Raw genomic sequence first — 21,404 nt, forward strand, 5'->3', positions numbered from 1 at the left:
CTATCTATCTATCCTAATTTGAAAATTGATGTCAATTTTGTCCTTTAAATACTATACAGGTTTATACAGTTGGGGAAAAAGTTTGCGTCCTCTCTTGTTTTTATTGGAAAAAAAGAACAAAATTGATATACAAAAACCAAATAAATAAATAAATAAAGTAAAATGAAATGAAACATAAGGAAACGTCATCAGAAAAAAAATATTTCAGTTGTAAAGGCAAAAGTTTTAAATTGTAAATAAAGTTATTAGAAAGTATCTGTGACACATTGATTTCATATCCAGTAGAACTTTCTTAATATTTTACCACTGAGTAAACCAAACACACACTAAATATATACAACATGTTGCTATGGTACAGTATATTACAGTTTTTCGACATTGGTTTGGCTCATTTCTTGAAAAAGAAATGACATTCTCAAAACTCTAAGATCATTTGGCAAAACAGTCTTACAGTTCAGCACAACACCATAGCTCACTTGCAAAAGCTCATATCTCTCCCAAAACTGTTCACTCATGCTTCAAAACTAAATTCCTTTCCCATATAAAGAGTCAGTGCCACAAAATCGCAAAGATCCTTCTCAATTGCTTTGGCTCATTTCTTGAAACAGACCGGACGTTCTCAACACTCTTGGTGCTTTTGCCAAAATAACCTGGATGGTTCAGCACAACACCATGGTTCACCTGCAAAAGTTCATATCTCTCCCAAAACAGCCCACTCGTGTCAAAACTAAATTCCTTTCTCATATAAATAGTCATTGCCCCCAAAATGCATCATCCCTTTGGCATTGTGTAAGCACCGTAAGTCAAAATGTTTAGATGTTTTGTCACTATGGCAGAGGACCACTGAAATATCCTTCATGTCCAACTCTCAGTCTTAGCCCAGTCCTTCATTGACAATGGTTACTGTGCTATTTTTTTTTGTCAAGCTAACAGAATACAATTGTGTATAAAACTGAAAAAAAAAAAAAAAGGATTTTACGGTAAGAGTAGCCTCCAAGGTTTGACGTCACACATTGCACTCATACTGCTAAGGAAATTGTAACCATTATTATTCACACACATAAAGTAACTTTCATACATCAGAGTAAAAAGAAAATGTATACAGCATAATATACTGTAATATAAACACAAACAAAAAGCCTACAGTGCTGTAAATAAAGATGGAGTTTCACAACTAACACTTATTCGCTGGTCGCCGTCCTCACCCTCCCTCTCCTGGCCACCATCCTTGCTCTTCTGGCCATCCTCCTCACCCTCCTGGCCATCCACACGCTGCTGTCTGTCTGGCCACAGATTCTTGTCCACATCACAGCTTATATTCTCCCTTGCGATGCAACAAGGGAAGAAACAACATGCATGTCGCAACCATCCCCTACATTGATCTCCTGTAATATCTTCACATGCAGCATCCATTGCATGGAGCAGGGACCTCTGATCTTGAGCCTGATGCTCATACACTCTCCACCTCCAAGTGGAGAAAAACTCCTCAATAGGATTGAGGAAAGGAGAGTAAGGTGGTAGGAACACCATGACTATCTTTGGATGAGTAGTGAACCTGGCCCTGATGAGCGGGCCATGGTGGAAATTCACATTGTCCCACACAATGACATAGTTTGGTAGGTGAGGCCCTACAAGACCTCTCTCATTTTCAGGGATCCAATCAGAATAAAGGCGGTCCAAGAAAATGAGGAGCGTATGTGTATTGTATGGGCCAAGACTGGGGATGTGAGTGGCCACAACATTCTCAGAAATGGCAGCACACATAGTTATATTGCCCCCTCGCTGGCCTGGGACATCCACCATGGCCCGGTGGCCAATAATATTACGGCCACGTCTTCGGCCCTTGGCCAGGTTGAAGCCAGCTTCATCCACAAACATGAGGATGTGAGGGGTCTCGTTTCCTTCCAATGCCATTATTCTCTACAATAGAGTAAAAAAAAAAAAACATCAAATCAGTCATACAGAAGAGTCATACACTACAGTAACAGACAATTACATAGGAATGTTCTATGTTCTCCTCCACAAGTTCAACATACTACTGGCCACTACTCCAGTGGTTCCAAACCTGGGGTACATGTACCCCTAGGGATAGGCCTACGCAGAGATACTACAGGGGGTATTTGACAGAAAGGGGAGGGGGAAATAATCAATAACTAGACTTACTGAAATGTTACAGTAAAATCCACAGTATTACATAGATCTGCTTGGGAGGCACTAATTGCAGCTCCTTGACCCCTTTTCTTATCGTATGTTATATTCTTCAAAATAAGGATTATAATGATAATTGTATCATACAATAAGCTACAGTTTTCTGTTGCAGTTTTTAGGCAAAATGTTGAAGTCAGATAAAGCAAATACTTGGATTCAGAAATCAGGTAAAGGGGGTACTGAAGCCAAAAAAGTTTGGGAACCACTGCTTAATTGTTAAAAGGTTATAATGATAGACAAACAGTAACTGACTTACATGTACATACTGGTACTCTATCAGAGTTCTTCTCAAATGGTACCCTGTAAAGTTGCTTCATGGTCATCTGATGCTTGTTCAATATCAGGTCTATTGTGGAGATGCTTATAAAGTTGACATTTTGGAATATGGCATTGTCTTGTCAGATTGTAGTGTGGATCTGTTTCAATGTGATGGCATTATTTGCCATCACCATGTTACAGATCTCTTGTTCTTGTTCATTGAGAAGTTTTCCTCTGCCACCCATGCGAGGTTGTCATCCAATCCTAGACATAGAATTCAAAGGAACACTGTATTACCATTCGTAATGTATGCCTTATGTATTTCTTACAGAATGAGTTACCAATGTAATTGTATTGTTGTTTTACTTACAGTAACTTTCCCACAATTCTAATGCATCACTGCACAGTGACTTGAATACTACTGTAAACTGTATCATCAATAATTACATAGTTTATTTTCTCCAATATTTTTCTTGTTGGGCGGCACGGTGGTGTAGTGGTTAGCGCTGTCACCTCACAGCAAGAAGGTCCTGGGTTCGAGCCCCGGGGCCAGCGAGGGCCTTTCTGTGTGGAGTTTGCATGTTCTCCCCATGTCCGCGTGGGTTTCCTCCGGGTGCTCCGGTTTCCCCCACGGTACAAAGACATGCAGGTTAGGTTAACTGGTGACTCTAAATTGACCGTAGGTGTGAATGGTTGTCTGTGTCTATGTGTCAGCCCTGTGATTACCTGGCGACTTGTCCAGGGTGTACCCCGCCTTTCGCCCGTAGTCAGCTGGGATAGGCTCCAGCTTGCCTGCGACCCTGTAGAAGGGTAAAGCGGCTAGAGATAATGAGATGAGATTTTTCTTGTCATTTTCTTGTCATTCTTGTCATTCATAACATCCCATTGAGGTAAGATATTACTGTAGGCCTATAACACACACACACACACACACACACACTAAATGAATAGGTAAATGAGTAAATACAGTTTTTTTCAATTGCTAACAAGCGTTTACCCATACTTATGATACTTTTTCTAAACTCTTAACACAGACTGACACCTACGGCACACAATTGGCCAAATGGTTAATTTTCTTCTCAAAAGCACATACTGTTAAATATATACCAAAGATTCTTTTCAAAATAGAGCAAATCTTTTTCTGTACATACTAACTTCCCCAAAACACAAGAATTCTGACTCAAAATTAAATACTTATGTCAAACAATAACATTTGTTTTCACTTCACAAGTTACATGGAGTCTATCAAAGTACACCAGGTTTCAAAATACTGGATATTGTTGACATTACAAAAAGTGCATAGACTTTTCTGTTTCAGTTTTACGTAAATGTACTGTATTTGCATGCAAAAATGCAATCCACTGTTTTACCCCAAATATCTTGTATGTTGACATGTAATAGTCACATTCAAAAGAATTTCAGTAAAAAGCAAATAGATTTTTTTCCTTTACTGTTTACAATACCTACTTCAGTAGGTACATTTGAAATACTGTGACAGAACAGAAAAAAAAACAAACAAACAAATAACACAAAAGATCAATACTTCCAAATAAAAATGCCCAGATACGTAAAGCAGAGAAACAATCAAACAATACAGCAAAAAAATCCGTCTCTAATCTCTTCTATCATCTGGGTTTGGCCACATGTTTTCATCTACATCACATCTTATGTCTTCCAAGGCAATACACCTAGGGTAAAAATGCTTTGAGTGCCGGATCCAGCCTTGGCAGTCTTCCGCTGTTATGTCCCTACAGCCAGCATCCATGGCATCCAGGAGGGTCATTTGATCATGTGGCCGATGGTCATACACATTCCACCTCCATGCCGAGAAGAATTCCTCTATCGGATTTAGGAATGGTGAATATGGTGGAAGGAAGAGGCGTACAAATCTTTGGTGATCCCTGAACCATGCCGTCACTGCCTGTGAGTGGTGGAAAGCAACGTTATCCCACGTGATCACGAAGGTGCTGATGTTGTCACCCTCATCATATTGTTTTGGAACCAGTTGCTGGTGAAGGTCATTCATGAATGCAATGAGGCGCTCTGTGTTGTAAGGCCCGACCTGAGACCTGTGCAGAAGTAAGCCTGTATGTGCTATTGCTGCGCACATAGTGATGTTGGCACCCCTCTGCCCTGGTACATCAACTGTAGCCCTTTTTCCTATTACATTTCTTCTGCGACGACGCCTTTTTGACACATTGAAGCCAGCCTCGTCGATGAAGATAAATTCGTGAGGGACCTGGTTGGCCTCCAATTCCATGACTCTCTGAAACAAAGTTCATTTACGTAAGTCAAATTACAGTATTACTGTATACCATACTGTATTGTAATGATTACAGTAGTGGTCAGCAAACAGAATTGAATATAGAATTGAAAATACAGTATACCTGCACATACAGCCTTCGTAGATCCTTCACTCGATCACTGTTCCAATCGAACGGTACAGTGTAGAGCTGCTTCATTCGCATTCTGTGTTTTGATAGTGTGCGTGCAATGGTAGTGAGACTGATGCTGTTGATGTTCTCAAACACTTCATTTTCATCAACAATTCTGGCCTGAATTTCGCGCAGTCTGATTTCGTTGTTTGCAACAACCATTGCCACAATGGCCAGCTCTTGGTCATTGTTCAGGAGCCTTCCTCTTCCCCCAGAGCGAGGAAGGCGTTCCATCCTTTACAGTAAAATACAGTAAAGGGAAAATACAGTATGTAAAAACACAAAATTACCACAAATACTTACTGTATACAGTAATTTACCAATGAAAATAGACACAATCCATGTAAATACGTACCTGTTGGTTTGTTGAAATATGCGAACAATACTGGCAACTGTTGACCTTGGCACATTGGGCTGCACCCTTTCACCTGCCTCTCTTAGGGACAGACCATGATTTACCACATGGTCAATGACAGTGGCACGGATTTCATCAGTCACCACCATTCGTGCAGCTCTTCTAATGCCTCCACCACGCATCCTGACCCCTCTACCATGCCCTCTTCTCTGGCCTGCTCCTCTTACTGGGCTCACACCTATTACCGGGGCTGCACCTCTCACTGCACCGGCACCTCTTCTTGCAACATCTGCCCTTCTTCCTGCAGCTACCCCTCTTCCTGCATCCCTTCCTGGGCCTGCACCTCTCCCTTGGCCCCTCACTCTTAGTCTTCCTCGTCCAGACATTCTCTTTCTGCTTACTCCATTACAAGCATTACTCCACAAAGGCCTCCTTTTGTAAGTGTCTACATTTGAGCCATACTATGATCAGCTGTGGTTGGTCCAATTTACCCAATAAATATCTGCTGTCAATTATTCAATTACATATTTGTCAATCAGCTGAGATATATAGTTTTTGAACTGATATCATTGCTGAGGGAAGTGTATTTATGCTGTATGTATAGTTTGGAATATTGTTTTTGCTATTTTGGGAAGCTGTGTGTTAACAATTGTAAATAATACAAAAATAGTCTATCATTTTGTTAAGAGGCATATCTTGTCTGTTATGAAAATGTAAGCAATGAGGAAATGTGTTTACTGACTGCAAATTGTGTGAAAATGTCATGAAACGTCTGAATGGTATGGCCACAAAAGTGTGGTGGTGTGGTGATTGTGTGAAGAGTTTTGAAAATGTGCTAAATGAGTGGACGAACGCTTGTTAGCAACTGAAAAAAACTGTAAATACATTTCTTGCTTTATGCACAGTGTCCTGTCCTATACGACATATAATTCCATCATTGACTGAGTACATACCTGTTTTCCCTGCGAAAGGTTTGGATGATGGAGGAGACTGTAGAGCGAGGCACATTAGGCTGCACTCGGCGACCTGCCTCCGCCATTGTGAGGCGATGGTTGATAACATGGTCTGTAATTTTGGCCCGAATTTCATTCGGGACAGCATGGTGTCTTCATGCTCCTCGGCCTCTTCCACCTTACTCCTCCTCCTCCTCTTCTTCTTCTTCCTCTTCCTGAAGCAGGCAGTTGCCCTTGTTCATTTACTTGGCCAGGTGCCTCAATGTTCAGAAATTGTACTGGTCCTGGTCAAGCTCTATATATACATGTTTGGCAGCATTCACAATCATGGACAGTACCTGTCAGGTAACTAAACATACTGTTTGATTGGTCATCTGAGATGTGTGAAACTCCTCCTTCATCAAGTTCTAGTTTCACCTGACTGTCAATTACTGTAATCAATTTATCAAATGTTCCAAGAGATTCATATATGGTATTCATGGTATTATGTTCTTGACTTATTTTGACAAGTGAACAGACTATTGTGCATGTGATAACTTATACAATGAAATGATGCTGACATGTTTTGGAGAGAACAACCATTAGACTGAGAATCAACATCAGTTTAGATCAACAAGATCTATTCACTTGGAAATTTTGCTAAATGTAGGCTAACTGTGCTAACTGTAGGCTACCTGTACTTAATCATTTGCAAAGATGTACTGAGACATTGAGACATGTACTAAGTCATTTGCAATTTGATGAAATGAATGAGAAATTCAATTCTGTTGTGAACAATTGCCAAGTGGTTTGGAGGTTTGTCCATGTTATTTTGAGAATGTAATTTCTGTTTCAAGAAATGAGCCAAACCAATGGAGAAAAACTGTAATTTAGCTTGTTTTCTTCATTTTATCTTAAAGGGGATGCAAACATTTGTTACAGAGCTCTTTAGTTAGCAGTATAGCAATATAGTCACTCATGCTTTAAAACTGGTTCAATGGTCCTTTTCACAAACATTATTTAGGTCATGTGAAGCAATGATCCAGGGAAATGATTTCGAAATGATGGAAGTGAATAAAACTGTTGGGGACACAAACTTTTATTCAATGCAAATAAATATGGATTGTGTTTGCCTGAAGCTGATGATGAAACTGGTGACTCTCAGTAAAACAAATAGATACATAATTAAATAAATATCCCAGATGTCTGAGATTTCTAGACTATAAGAAAAGATTCATGTCTCCTCCGTCACCCTGTCCCCCGCCAGCTCCCACCTCTCTCGTACTCCCATCACACGTCCCTCCCCCCAATGTCTGTCCTCCGGCCCCTAGCCCAGACAGCCCTACAAGCCATTACACACCTGTCTGGATGCCGATGAACTTGAACATTGCTCCTGGGTCATGCACTGAGGCAGACTGTAGAGCCGGGGCTTTACTGTGAACTTCCCACATTCCACAGCAGCTTAAAGGGACAGTAAACACACACACACACACACACACACACACACACACACACACACACACGTGGTGTATTACCACCACGAGCTCTCATTCTCTGTACGCTAATGGATGAGTCTACTGCTATGTCTAGAGAGGAGAAAAAGCACATGAGAGAAACAAAAAGAGGTGTTTGGAAAGCGTTTTTAATAAAAAATATGTTCTTCTAGAATGTAAAGTTGTGTTTAAAATCGTAAAATAGTAGCTTTTTTAACTTAATTGCCCTCATTAATGCGTATACAGATATTTTTGAATGAGTAATTTACAACCCCGATTCCAAAAAAGTTGGGACAAAGTACAAATTGTAAATAAAAACAGAATGCAATGATGTGGAAGTTTCAAAATTCCATATTTTATTCAGAATAGAACATAGATGACATATCAAATGTTTAAACTGAGAAAATGTATCATTTAAAGAGAAAAATTAGGTGATTTTAAATTTCATAACGACAACACATCTCAAAAAAATTGTGACAAGGCCATGTTTACCACTGTGAGACATCCCCTTTTCTCTTTACAACAATCTGTAAATGTCTGGGGACTGAGGAGACAAGTTGCTCAAGTTTAGGGATAGGAATGTTAACCCATTCTTGTCTAATGTAGGATTCTAGTTGCTCAACTGTCTTAGGTCTTTTTTGTCGTATCTTCCATTTTATGATGCACCAAATGTTTTCTATGGGTGAAAGATCTGGACTGCAGGCTGGCCAGTTCAGTACCCGGACCCTTCTTCTACACAGCCATGATGCTGTAATTGATGCAGTATGTGGTTTGGCATTGTCATGTTGGAAAATGCAAGGTCTTCCCTGAAAGAAACGTCATCTGGATGGGAGCATATGTTGCTCTAGAACCTGGATATACCTTTCAGCATTGATGGTGTCTTTCCAGATGTGTAAGCTGCCCATGCCACACGCACTAATGCAACCCCATACCATCAGAGATGCAGGCTTCTGAACTGAGCGCTGATAACAACTTGGGTCGTCCTTCTCCTCTTTAGTCCGAATGACACGGCGTCCCTGATTTCCATAAAGAACTTCAAATTTTGATTCGTCTGACCACAGAACAGTTTTCCACTTTGCCACAGTCCATTTTAAATGAGCCTTGGCCCAGAGAAGACGTCTGCGCTTCTGGATCATGTTTAGATACGGCTTCTTCTTTGAACTATAGAGTTTTAGCTGGCAACGGCGGATGGCACGGTGAATTGTGTTCACAGATACAGTGGTGCTTGAAAGTTTGTGAACCCTTTAGAATTTTCTATATTTCTGCATAAATCTGACCTAAAACATCATCAGATTTTCACACAAGTCCTAAAAGTAGATAAAGAGAACCCAGTTAAACAAATGAGACAAAAATGTTATACTTGGTAATTTATTTATTGAGAATAATGATCCAATATTACTTATCTGTGAGTGGCAAAAGTATGTGAACCTCTAGGATTAGCAGTTAATTTGAAGGTGAAATTAGAGTCAGGTGTTTTCAATCAATGGGATGACAATCAGGTGTGAGTGGGCACCCTGTTTTATTTAAAGAACAGGGATCTATCAAAGTCTGATCTTCACAACACATGTTTGTGGAAGTGTATCATGGCACTAACAAAGGAGATTTCTGAGGACCTCAGAAAATGTGTTGTTGATGCTCATCAGGCTGGAAAAGGTTACAAAACCATCTCTAAAGAGTTTGGACTCCACCAATCCACAGTCAGACAGATTGTGTACAAATGGAGGAAATTCAAGACCACTGTTACCCTCCCCAGGAGTGGTCGACCAATAAAGATCACTCCAAGAGCAAGGTGTGTAATAGTCGGTGAGGTCACAAAGGACCCCAGGGTAACTTCTAAGCAACTGAAGGCCTCTCTCACATTGGCTAATGTTAATGTTCATGAGTCACCATCGGGAGAACACTGAACAACAATGGTGTGCATGGCAGTGTTGCAAGGAGAAAGCCACTGCTGTCCAAAAAGAACATTGCTGCTCATCTGCAGTTTGCTAAAGATCATGTGGACAAGCCAGAAGGCTATTGGAAAAATGTTTTGTGGACAGATGAGACTAAAATAGAACTTTTTGGTTTAAATGAGAAGCGTTATGTTTGGAGAAAGGAAAACACTGCATTCCAGCATAAGAACCTTATCCCATCTGTGAAACATGGTGGTGGTAGTATCATGGTTTGGGCCTGTTTTGCTGCATCTGGGCCAGAACGGCTTGCCATCATTGATGGAACAATGAATTCTGAATTATACCAGTGAATTCTAAAGGAAAATGTCAGGACATCTGTCCATGAACTGAATCTCAAGAGAAGGTGGGTCAAGCAGCAAGACAATGACCCTAAGCACACAAGTCGTTCTACCAAAGAATGGTTAAAGAAGAATAAAGTTAATGTTTTGGAATGGCCAAGTCAAAGTCCTGACCTTAATCCAATGGAAATGTTGTGGAAGGACCTGAAGTGAGCAGTTTATGTGAGGAAACCCACCAACATCCCAGAGTTGAAGCTGTTCTGTATGGAGGAATGGGCTAAAATTCCTCCGAGCCGGTGTGCAGCACTGATTAACAGTTACCGCAAACGTTTAGTTGCAGTTATTGCTGCACAAGGGGGTCACACCAGATACTGAAAGCAAAGGTTCACATACTTTTGCCACTCACAGATATGTAATATTGGATCATTTTCCTTAATAAATAAATGACCAAGTATAATATTTTTGTCTCATTTGTTTAACTGGGTTCTCTTTATCTACTTTTAGGACTTGTGTGAAAATCTGATGATGTTTTAGGTCATATTTATGCAGAAATATAGAAAATTCTAAAGGGCTCACAAACTTTCAAGCACCACTGTAATGTTCTCTGGAAATATTCCTGAGCCCATTTTGTGATTTCCAATACAGAAGCATGCCTGTATGTGATGCAGTGCCGTCTAAGGGCCCGAAGATCACGGGCACCCAGTATGGTTTTCCAGCCTTGACCCTTACGCACAGAGATTCTTCCAGATTCTCTGAATCTTTTGATGATATTATGCACTGTAGATGATGATATGTTCAAACTCTTTGCAATTTTACACTGTCGAACTCCTTTCTGATATTGCTCCACTATTTGTCGGCGCAGAATTAGGGGGATTGGTGATCCTCTTCCCATCTTTACTTCTGAGAGCCGCTGCCACTCCAAGATGCTCTTTTTATGCCCAGTCATGTTAATGACTTTTTGCCAATTGACCTAATGAGTTGCAATTTGGTCCTCCAGCTGTTCCTTTTTTGTACCTTTAACTTTTCCAGCCTCTTATTGCCCCTGTCCCAACTTTTTTGAGATGTGTTGCTGTCATGAAATTTCAAATGAGCCAATATTTGGCATGAAATTTCAAAATGTCTCACTTTCGACATTTGATATGTTGTCTATCTTCTATTGTGAATACAATATCAGGTTTTGAGATTTGTAAATTATTGCATTCCGTTTTTATTTACAATTTGTACTTTGTCCCAACTTTTTTGGAATCGGGGTTGTATTCTCTAAGGTGTTTTTTGTTTTTGTTTTTTTTGGGGGGGGCTCATTTTGAACCAGTGAAGCTTGGCATAAAATTTATATTTTGATGAAAATTTAAATATTTAAATATTCCCTGTTTTCAAGTGAAAACTTACAGTATGTCAGTTATGCAACTAAGGTCAAATTGCAAGTAAATTCTGGCTCTGACAGTTCTTCAAACTCAGCTACATCATCCTGCTTCATTCATCCTTTCCTAGCTCCTTCCCTCATGTGAGGGTGGGCAGTGCTGTCCTAAAGAGGCTGCCCAGTTGCCCTGGGCACTGCTGGACTTTCCTGTTGCCCTCTGGTTCAGGAAAAGAAGAACGACCACTAGCCCAAGGGCTGCCTACATGCAGGTTTATGACTACAATGCTCAGTGGTCACCTCCATCTGTTGCTTCGCCATGTGCCCATCACCATAGGCCTTGGGTGAATGGTGAATTGCGAAAAGGACCTGTGTGGGAAGCTTTTTCTCATGAGAAAATCCTTGCACTGGGGTAATCCCACTCTCTTGGCCTGGGGAGCCTTTTCCCAGTGGCACAGTGAACCGTTACAACTGGAGACTTCCAGGCTGCAGTGGATGACCAGGACTTCTGAGTGTCACGTCCATGCTCTAAAGCATTCAACAGTGCTTGCTGACACTGCTGTCATGACCGTTGGATCTATAAGCGATCTATTCCACTCACTCTGCCGGGAATCAGTCTTCACATGTAATAGGGCTGACAAACCTGAATCTAACTCACCAAGGGTTGAAACTCACTGGCTACCCTTTACCTGGTTTGGCCAGCCTGCCAAGGCCATTGCCTGGGGGGTGGCCACTGTCACATGCCTACAGCGCGAGGAGCCACAGATGAGAGTTGGATGTCAGATGAGGACCAGTGGCAGAAGGGCTGTCCTGAAAGAACCTGGCAAGCCCACCATACCAAAGGTACTACCTCTCCCTGACACCCCATACCCCCCATCCTGGTTCATAACTGATCTTAATTACAGATGTGCATAAGATTATTTTACATTCTCTGTACAATCTATAGAACTAATTTAATTTATTCTAATCAGCTAAATACTATGAGTTGGCCTAGTGGTTAGCGTGTCCGCCTCTTGACCAGGAGCTCATGAGTTCTACTTGCGATTGGGTCATACCAAAGGCCATTGTAAAAATGGTATCTACGTACTGGCAAGGCATGCTGCAATACAGATGTGAGTGGGGAGTCAAACTCTAGCTGTTACCAGACGACCAGCCCCCCACTGTAACCCTAGCTATTTAGGCGAAAGACTGAGGGCTATAGAAGAGGAGATCAACACCACCTCAGGGCCTGGTTAGTACTAGGATGGGAGACTGCCTGGGATGACAAGGTTCTGGCACAGGAAGGACTTTGACTTTTTTTGAATCCTCTAAATAAAAAGCAGCTAGTAGCTTAACCACCCTGACCAGGCAGTTACTAAGGATGCTGTAATGTTCATGTTTATGAATGTGATCTTTTCTTTGTCTTGCTTTCGCCACATGAAAAGAAAATCCTCCAGATTTTTTTTTTTCTTGTTACATCTCTGACAAACACCTATTTGTTTGCATCCTTTGCCTGGACAAGGTCTGAGATGATTAGCCCATAACTTCTGCTGTAATTCAAACATCGCTTAAAAAGAAGTGTGCAATGGCGGATTGAATGTGCGAGTTTACTTTGACGGATCAGCTCGTGAGGATCCAGCACGGAAATTAATTATTCCAGCATTTCATGTATTAATTCTGACATTTACACACCCAAAGCTCTCAGTGTGCTTGAATAAATGGCAAGACACTTAGCCACGGTGCGCTCTTCAACAATTGAGGGCTTTAATTGGACGAGGTTAATTTTCTCTTTAAACCCGAAAATGAAACCTGAAAATGAAACCTTTAACGTAACCTGTCAATAACATAACGGAATAAAACGCTTCAGCAGGAGTACGGCTCCTCTGTCCTAATTAAAAGTGGGTCTCTTGTAAATCAGCCATTTCTGAAACTCCAACTTCACAGCAAGGTACTATTGTTCAATCGAACCAGTTGATAAATGAAGCCTTTGTCTGCAGTATAAAGCACAGCACGATGATGCGTTATAAAAGATCGTGTCAGGATTTAAACACGTCATTATGGAGAAGGATGACAGAAATAAGACCGTTTGTCTTCATATACATAAGCTTGTCATGATGGCTCCATCCCGAGCGCAGGTCAGGACAGGATCGCTCACTGTAGCGCTGCCACCTTCACATCACACATCACACACTCTCCCCTCCTCACTGCTTCACATGTGTGTGTTTCTACTGTCCTTATCTTTTTCTCTATATATCAGATTCACTTCAGAGCCACTGTCATCCTGGAGCTATAACATACACTCACCAGCCACTTTATTAGGTACATCCATCCACCTGCTGGTTTATGCAGTTCTCTAATCGGACGATCCCTCGACAGCAGTACTATGCATCAAATCATGCAGATACAAATCAGGAGCTTCAGTTAATGTTCACTTCAAACTTCAGAATGGGGAAAACTGTGATCTCAAAGTGTGACTTTCTTTCACTGTAACATGGGTGTTGGGTTGAGCCAGATGGACTGGTTTGAGTATTTCAGAAACTGCTGATCTCCTGGGGTTTTCACACACAACAGTCTCTAGAGTTTACACAGAATGGTGCGAAAAACAAAAAACATTGCATGAGTGAGTGTCAGTTCTGTGGGTGGAAACAAATGCCTTGTTGATAAGCGAGATCAGAGGAAAATGGCCAGATTGGTTCGAGCTGCCAGGAAGGATATAGTAACTCATATAATCACTCTTTACAACTGTGGTGAGCAGAAAAGCATCTCAACATGCATCAGCAGAAGACCGCATTGGGTTCCAGTCCTGCAGCCAAGAACAGGAATCTTAGAATCAACAACAGGTTCCTATTAAAACGGCCGATGAGTGTATATGGAAATATGTGAACAAAAAAAAAAGTGAAAAAAATTTGTTTGATTTTTTCGCTTCTTCAAAGTAGCCACTGTTTACCTTGATGATGCTTTGTACACTATTGGCGTTATCTTAACCAACTTCATGAGGTCGTCACCTGGAATGCTTTTCAATTAACAGGTGCCTCGTCAAAAGTTAATTAGTGCAATTTCTTACCTTCTTAATGTGTTTGGGCTCAAACAGTAAATAGTAAACAATAACAATACAGTAAATAGCCCTATTCAACACCATAACTACAGTATAGTAATCCATATATATTATGTCAAGAACCGAAAAACTAAGTAAAGAGAAACAACATCCATCATTACTTTAAGACATGAAGTGACTTTTAATTCATAAAAATAAACAAAAAAAACCACTGAATTCGAAGGTGTGTGCAAAGTTTTGACTGGTTCTGTACTGATCAGGAAATCTACACGTCCATCTTGTTGCAATTCCTGCACAGTGTTCCCAGGATACGCTCCGGATCCACTGTGGGTGGTAAAAGAGAGCAACTGGACTTGCTTGAAGAGCCTTGAAGACGTTTTACCTCTCATCCGAAAGGCTTCTTCAGTTCTGTCTGACTGGTAGGGAGCATCAGGTATTTATCCTCTCATGGATGAAAAGCTCACAGGAGGACAGAGAGAATCAGCATTCCACTGATCACCCTAACGGGCAATCCATTGATCATCCTAACGACTCTCGAGGCCGTTCACAACCAGCCCCCAGTGACCCACACCAACAGGATGACTCAGTGTGTTTACATGCACATCCAAATCGAGCTACTGTCAGTAATCGAGCTAAGGGTCCCAGCAGGGATGCCAGAGAAATCCAATCCTACATGCACACAAGGCAATCGAGCTATTGTGTGAGGTACATTGTGCACCCTAGCCACAGGTGGCGCTACACGCCCCATCGTGTTGGTACACTTCCGGTTGTCGTCATGAAGAAGAGCTATTCAAGAGTATAAACAAAGTTATCAGCAGTGTTGCCAGATACTGCTGACGTTTTCCAGCCCAAAACATGTTCAAATCCGCCAAAATGCACTTAAAACCACCCAATCTGGCAACACTGGCAGTTCCGTGTTCACAAGTTCCATGCTCAAGCTATTAGGCTTGCTCTAACAGACTGTATGGCTACAAACTGTCCTGCGCAGACCACTGTTTTGTAAGACAACTTATTTTGCACAATTGTATATTTTTCTAAAGTCCATTTTTTGCTTACAAAAAAATATATATATTTTTTGCTTACAATTTAACTTATGTATTAATAAACACACAAAAAGTTCAATTGTTTTGTTTTTATTGACATTCTTCAGATGTTGGACATATATATATATATATATATATATATATATATATATATATATATATATATATATACACACACACACAAATACAATGACTTGTTTATGTACACAATTCACAGCTATGCAACAGCTGTACAGATGTATTTGGTGATACAGTAAGTGAGCTAAATTTTAACAGTGCAAACAATGCCACAAAAAGAAAAGATTCATGCCGTTGTCATGATTCATTGTCATGCCGACTGAGGCTGTTGTGTTTCCTGCTTGTGGTCTCGTCACTCGTCACTTCCGGAAGGGGCAGTGCTGAAGTAAGCAGCTCGACTACGTAGCTCGATAGGGTATACATGCACTAAGTACCTTGGCTAAAATCGCATAATCTAGGTCATGTAGCTCGATTACGAGAAATCAAGTTCAGTTCGATTTCAGCCGAGCTAAGGTGTTTCCATGGCATTTAGAACTTCGATTTCAGTCGAGCAACGGCAGAAATTCGATTTTCTCTATGTGCATGTAAACGCACTGAATGACACCTTAGATGAGCTTTTTATCCATGAGAGGATAAATACCTGATGCTCCCTACCAGTCAGACAGAACTGAAGAAGCCTTTCGGATGAGAGGTGAAACGTCTTCAAGAATCTTCAAGCAAGTCCAGTTGCTCTCTTTTACCACCCACAGTTTACCATGACCTGGATGACTGAGAATCTTCACAGACATGCTCTGGATCCACCACGACCCTGAGCCTGAAGCACTTCTTAAAATGTGTTTTTGTTCCATGAAAATGTTTTTAATATGAACTTTGATGCTGGAGTGGTCTGAGGTGAGAGTTCTGCTTAGCTATCCCTTATACTGCAGTGTGCTCTTTGTTGTTGTTTTGTTTTTAATATTATTTTTTTCAGAATCTGTAAATCCAGCTCCCTCAGGATTTTCCTGCAGAAGCTCTGTGATGATGAACACTGTTGAGCAACTCTGGCTGATGAATCTGGAAAAATGTAGACTGAGACGAAACAAAGGTCAGAGGTTATGTTAACCCTGGGAATATGTGCAGACCCGCCGCTCCCTCTGGGAGTAAACTTGACTCCTTTCTGATTCTCCACGAGCCGAGAGAGAGAGAGAGCACGGTCAAGCTGTCGTCCATCTCCATCGCTTTAACACTCTGAGACACCATTCATCATACACACTCCATTTCACCGGGCCACTAATCAGACCTGCCACCAATACACACACTATTGATTTACTATTCGGCTGAGCACAGGGACCGGCACCAAAGTCCTGCATTAATCACAGAAATTATACCAGTATATTTGGAGCTAATGGTGTTTTCCTGAAATTATGAAATTAACCACATTTTATCATTCTTATATTTTTTTTAAATAAGCTACAACATTCAGGAATGTATCAGAAATCCATAAAGGATTTAAAGGAAGATGTTAAAGACATGTCTATTAAAAGTTACCAATAACGAATATCAACGTGTCTTTTTTTTCTTCTTCTTTCTTTTTTTTTTAAGATAAAACCCCAGACCCAAAAAAAGGGCTGTTTAGCTGCAGGTATGGAAGCCAGGTCCCATCCAGAGCCGAGCATTTATCAGCCCCCTAAGTGGCTATAACAAAAGCAATGCTCCCTGGGAGAGAAGCTGACAGCAGTTTTCCCTCGGATCGATCTCGCCGCTGCCTCTGAGTGCTCCAGTTTATGACAAAAGAGTTCACGACACCGCAGTCAGAAAGTCAATACCGTGATAAATACTCTCCTTCTGTTGGTCCCTTGTCCAGCACTTTACCAGGCATTTGCCGTGACAGTTATTACTACTGCAGTAAATCCATGGAGTAGTTCAGGCTCAGAGAGAGAGAGAGAGAGAGAGTAAAAAAATCTTCACTGCCAAATTTATGAGCCCAGGCTTCTGAAGTTTACTTAATTTAAACACTGCATATATATATATATATATATATATATATATATATATATATATATATATATATATATATATATATATATATATATATATGACGCAGGGTCAGGGTGTGTGGAGAATTTACTGCTGTGTGTGTGTGTGTGTGTGTGTCCTTCAGGGCTGGAAGGGGATTTTCCCATATTGACTGTCGGTGCAAAAAGCTCAAACCTGATTTAGACAAAAGCAAAGGCTGATATTTCTCAGGTCAGAATCAGTTCATTCGGCATGAAGTTTCTGTTAAACGCTTCGTACGTGGCATGAAATAAACCCTGTAACAGCGATAAAGTGTTATTATGTTATTATGTGTTATAAGCCTGCTACGACACTACATTTCATTGCTTTAAAGAGAACGATTCAAGGTGGCATGAGAAGGCTGGGATTTGCTTGTGTGCTTGTTTTTGTTTGTTTGCTTTATTTGTTACTTTCCTTATTTACTAAGATAAAATTTTACTTCCATAATGGCTTTCATATTTACATATTAATTGGTTTATTTCCTTGTGCATTTACATTCATCTACTTTTATTTGTGTTTGTTTGTTTGTTTGTTTGTTTGTTTGTTTGTTTGTTTGTTTGTTTGTTTGTTTACTAAGGTATTTTTGCTTACATAATTGCAACTTGACCTCTCTACTTATTTGCATGCATTCTTTTACTTTTAACCTTGCTTTTTTGTTGTTTGTTTGCATGTTTACTGAAGTACATTTTACTTACATAGTTAATTGTTTTATTTATTTATATGTTTGTTTATTTGTTTGCTTACTTGCTTTTTTTTGTTCTTGACTTTTTTATTTATGCCTCTGTTTATATACTGACTTACTTGCTAATTCATTCATTACTGATTCATTTATTTATCTATTTGTTTACTTTACATTTATTTATTTGATTACATACTCACTTTCTCATTAACTTAATTACTGACGTGTGTATTTGTTTGTTTCGTATTTGTAGACATTGTTATAATTATATATTTTAAATATACTGATTTATAAATAAATATTTATTTATGTACTAGTCTATGTACTGTTTATACTTACGTCATTAACTGCTTACTTACTTACTTGCAGAAATGTTTTTTCCCATACATATTTATTTACTTAGATTTAATTGCTTATGTACAGTTGCACTCAAAATTGTCCCCCCCCCAAAAAAAAAAAAAAGTAAAGCAGTCTGGTGATGTAAATGAAACTAATGAAAATATATCAGCTAAGGCTTTAGTAAACAGTGAAGTTCTACAAGTTCAAGTGATCTGGAGAATGTGCTGTTGAGTTTATTCCTCACAGTTGGAAAGAAAAATCATTCTCCTGCAAAGGTACATGTGCAAAATTATTCAACCCACAAGGTTCATATTTTGTGGAATTTATTTATACTTTATAACTTTCAATAAATGCTTCCAGTTCATGTTCACAAGCTTCTGACTTATTTATTTATTTATTTATTTATTTATTGACCTCCAGTGGCCCTAATATGCCATCGTACTCACCTGGTACACAGGTCACTGTAAAGTGTCCTTGGTCTTCAGAAAAGTTAGAACTTTTAAAACCTGATCATCTCAGTGGAGGTTAAATAATTTTGAAAGCAACTGTACTTACTAGCGTTGATTTGTTTGTTTTTGTTTACTGATTAACTGCAGATATGTTTTTATTTACTTACTTACTTACTTACTTACTTAGGCATTTGCTTTCATACTTACTTGTTTATTTGCTTACATATTTCTTTCTTTTTAAAGTTATTTATCTGTTTGTTTTTGTTTACCGAATAACTGCAGTTATGTTTTTATTTACTTACTTACTTACTTACTTACTTACTTACTTACTTACTTACTTACTTACTTACTAAGGCATTCACTTACACACTTGTTTATTTTCTTACATATTTCTTTCTTTTTAAAGTTATTGATTTATTTGTTTTTGTTTACTGATTCACTGCAGTTATGTTTTTACTTACTTACGTATTTGCTTACCCACTTCCTTGTTTATTTTCTTACATATTTCTTCCTTTTTTAGTTATTGATTTATTTGTTTTTGTTTACTGATTCACTTCAGTTATGTTTTTATTTACCTGTTTACTGAGTAACTGCAGATATGTTTTACTGACATATTTATTAACTTATTTGCTTATGCAGTTGTTTATTATATAGTTTTTTTTCCTTTGTTAAAGTTACTCATTTACTTGTTTTTGTTTACTGAGTAACTACAGAAACCTGTTTACTTGCTTGCATACTTTTTCTTTTTTTAAAGTTGTCTGTCTGTCTGTCTGTCTGCCTGTCTGTCTGGTTGTTTGTTCATTTGTTTGTGTTAAAGCATAGCCTTTAATCCTGAACACATTAATAAATGTTCGCCAGCATGCAGCGAGTATGTTAATGCTATTAACACATCTGAGTTAGTATTAAAGAAATGTCTCAGGGACACTTTGCTTTAAATATTTCACATTAATTAAGAGCACGTTTAGTGCATGTGGTGAGGAACAGCCAAGCTCTAATCCAACACAAATCCATTTAGGGTTAAAAAAGTCCGTGAGCCTGTGTTCACAATCACATTAAGATTAAAGCTGATGAAAATTAAAAATGTGTAAAAAATGTAAAATATGATCTTTTCTATTTTGCATCTCAGGTGTGTTTGGAGAGAAATCACATGATCCAGTATTTACTGTAGGACCTCAATCGAAAGCCTGGTGATTGACAGGGTGATAGATGTATATAAAATGTGAGATTTTTACGCAGAGCGTATTGGGTAGAGCGATCAGAGAAAGAGATGTCTGTACGGAAAAGACATGGTTAAGATCAGCTCAGGTGTGTTCCTGTGGAGAGAAGCTCCTCACAGTGGATTTATTCCAGTAGAGAGGAGGGTAACTACCTGGAACGGCTTCCTGTCGGGAAAAGAGCTCTGCCTAATGTGAACCGCACTCACACCATCACTCCACTAAAGAGGCTGTGTGTGTGTGTGTGTGTGTGTGTGTGTGTGTGTGTGTGTGTGTGTGTGTGAGAGCTGGAACATTACTGCACAGTCACACACATTGACACACTGTCTAGACTGGGAGTGAATAAATCTGATAATAATGCTGCAAAGTCCAGTACTAGACGTTGATTGACGACATGAGTCATGATTCCTCATTCATTCTTCTCGATGAAAAAAAAAACCTAAATATTAGAGACAATATGCAACCCCTGCGTGGGTTTCCTCCGGGTGCTCCGGTTTCCCCCACAGTCCAAAGACATGCAGGTTAGGTTAACTGGTGACTCTAAATTGACCGTAGGTGTGAATGTGAGTGTGAATGGTTGTCTGTGTCTGTGTCAGCCCTGTGATGACCTGGCGACTTGTCCAGGGTGTACCCCGCCTTTCGCCCGTAGTCAGCTGGGATAGGCTCCAGCTTGCCTGCGACCCTGTAGAACAGGATAAAGCGGCTAGAGATAATGAGATGAGATGAGAATATGCAACCCCAAATCAGAAAAGTTGGGACAGTATGCTGAAATTGACATAAAACCTGAAAACAATGATTTGTAAATAATCTTTGACCTGTACTGCACTCAAAACAAGACAACAGTACATTATTTGATGTTTTACTTCATTATTATTTTTTTTTTTTCAAATAAACACATTTCAATTCTGGCCTGAGTTTCCCAAAAGCATCGCAGCACAAAGATCATCGTTAAAGGGTAGAACAAGCAGTACAATGAACACTCTCTCTCCTTGTAAAGATGATCTTAGTGTTAAGGGGCTTCTGGGAAACCCACTTCTAATTCTTACAACACATTTCAAAAAAAGTTGGGACGATAAAGCATTTCCCATTTTGTAATGTTGCCATTCCTTCCCACAACACTTTAAAGATGTTTAGGGGCTGAAGACACCAAGTGATGAAGTTTTTCACGTGTTATTTTGTCCCATTCATCCTGCAAACAGGTCTTAAGGTGTACAACAGTACAGTATGAGGTCATTGTTTCATATTTTTTATTTCAAACTTCACCACACATTCTCTATTGGGAACAGAGGGCACCCTCTTCTTCCACAGCCCTGCCTTTGTAATGTG

At 39.7% G+C, this 21,404-nt stretch overlaps 2 protein-coding genes across 2 annotated transcripts; both read right to left on the minus strand.

Moving 5' to 3' along the window:
* Positions 1-271: 271 nt before the first annotated feature.
* LOC132893801 (uncharacterized) lies at positions 272-2,967 on the minus strand. The gene is made up of 2 exons (XM_060932936.1): positions 2,465-2,967; positions 272-1,920 (listed from the first exon to the last, which is right to left on the minus strand). Exon 2 carries the CDS (start codon positions 1,912-1,914, stop codon positions 1,141-1,143), a length of 774 nt encoding a protein of 257 aa, XP_060788919.1. The 5' UTR covers positions 1,915-1,920; positions 2,465-2,967; the 3' UTR covers positions 272-1,140.
* Positions 2,968-4,013: 1,046 nt separating this feature from the next.
* LOC132893803 (uncharacterized) lies at positions 4,014-5,805 on the minus strand. The gene is made up of 2 exons (XM_060932937.1): positions 4,854-5,805; positions 4,014-4,732 (listed from the first exon to the last, which is right to left on the minus strand). Exons 1-2 carry the CDS (start codon positions 5,133-5,135, stop codon positions 4,079-4,081), a joined length of 936 nt encoding a protein of 311 aa, XP_060788920.1. The 5' UTR covers positions 5,136-5,805; the 3' UTR covers positions 4,014-4,078.
* Positions 5,806-21,404: the final 15,599 nt, after the last annotated feature.

The sequence above is a fragment of the Neoarius graeffei genome, chromosome 11, assembly GCF_027579695.1.
Source record: "Neoarius graeffei isolate fNeoGra1 chromosome 11, fNeoGra1.pri, whole genome shotgun sequence".
Lineage (NCBI taxonomy): Eukaryota > Metazoa > Chordata > Actinopteri > Siluriformes > Ariidae > Neoarius > Neoarius graeffei.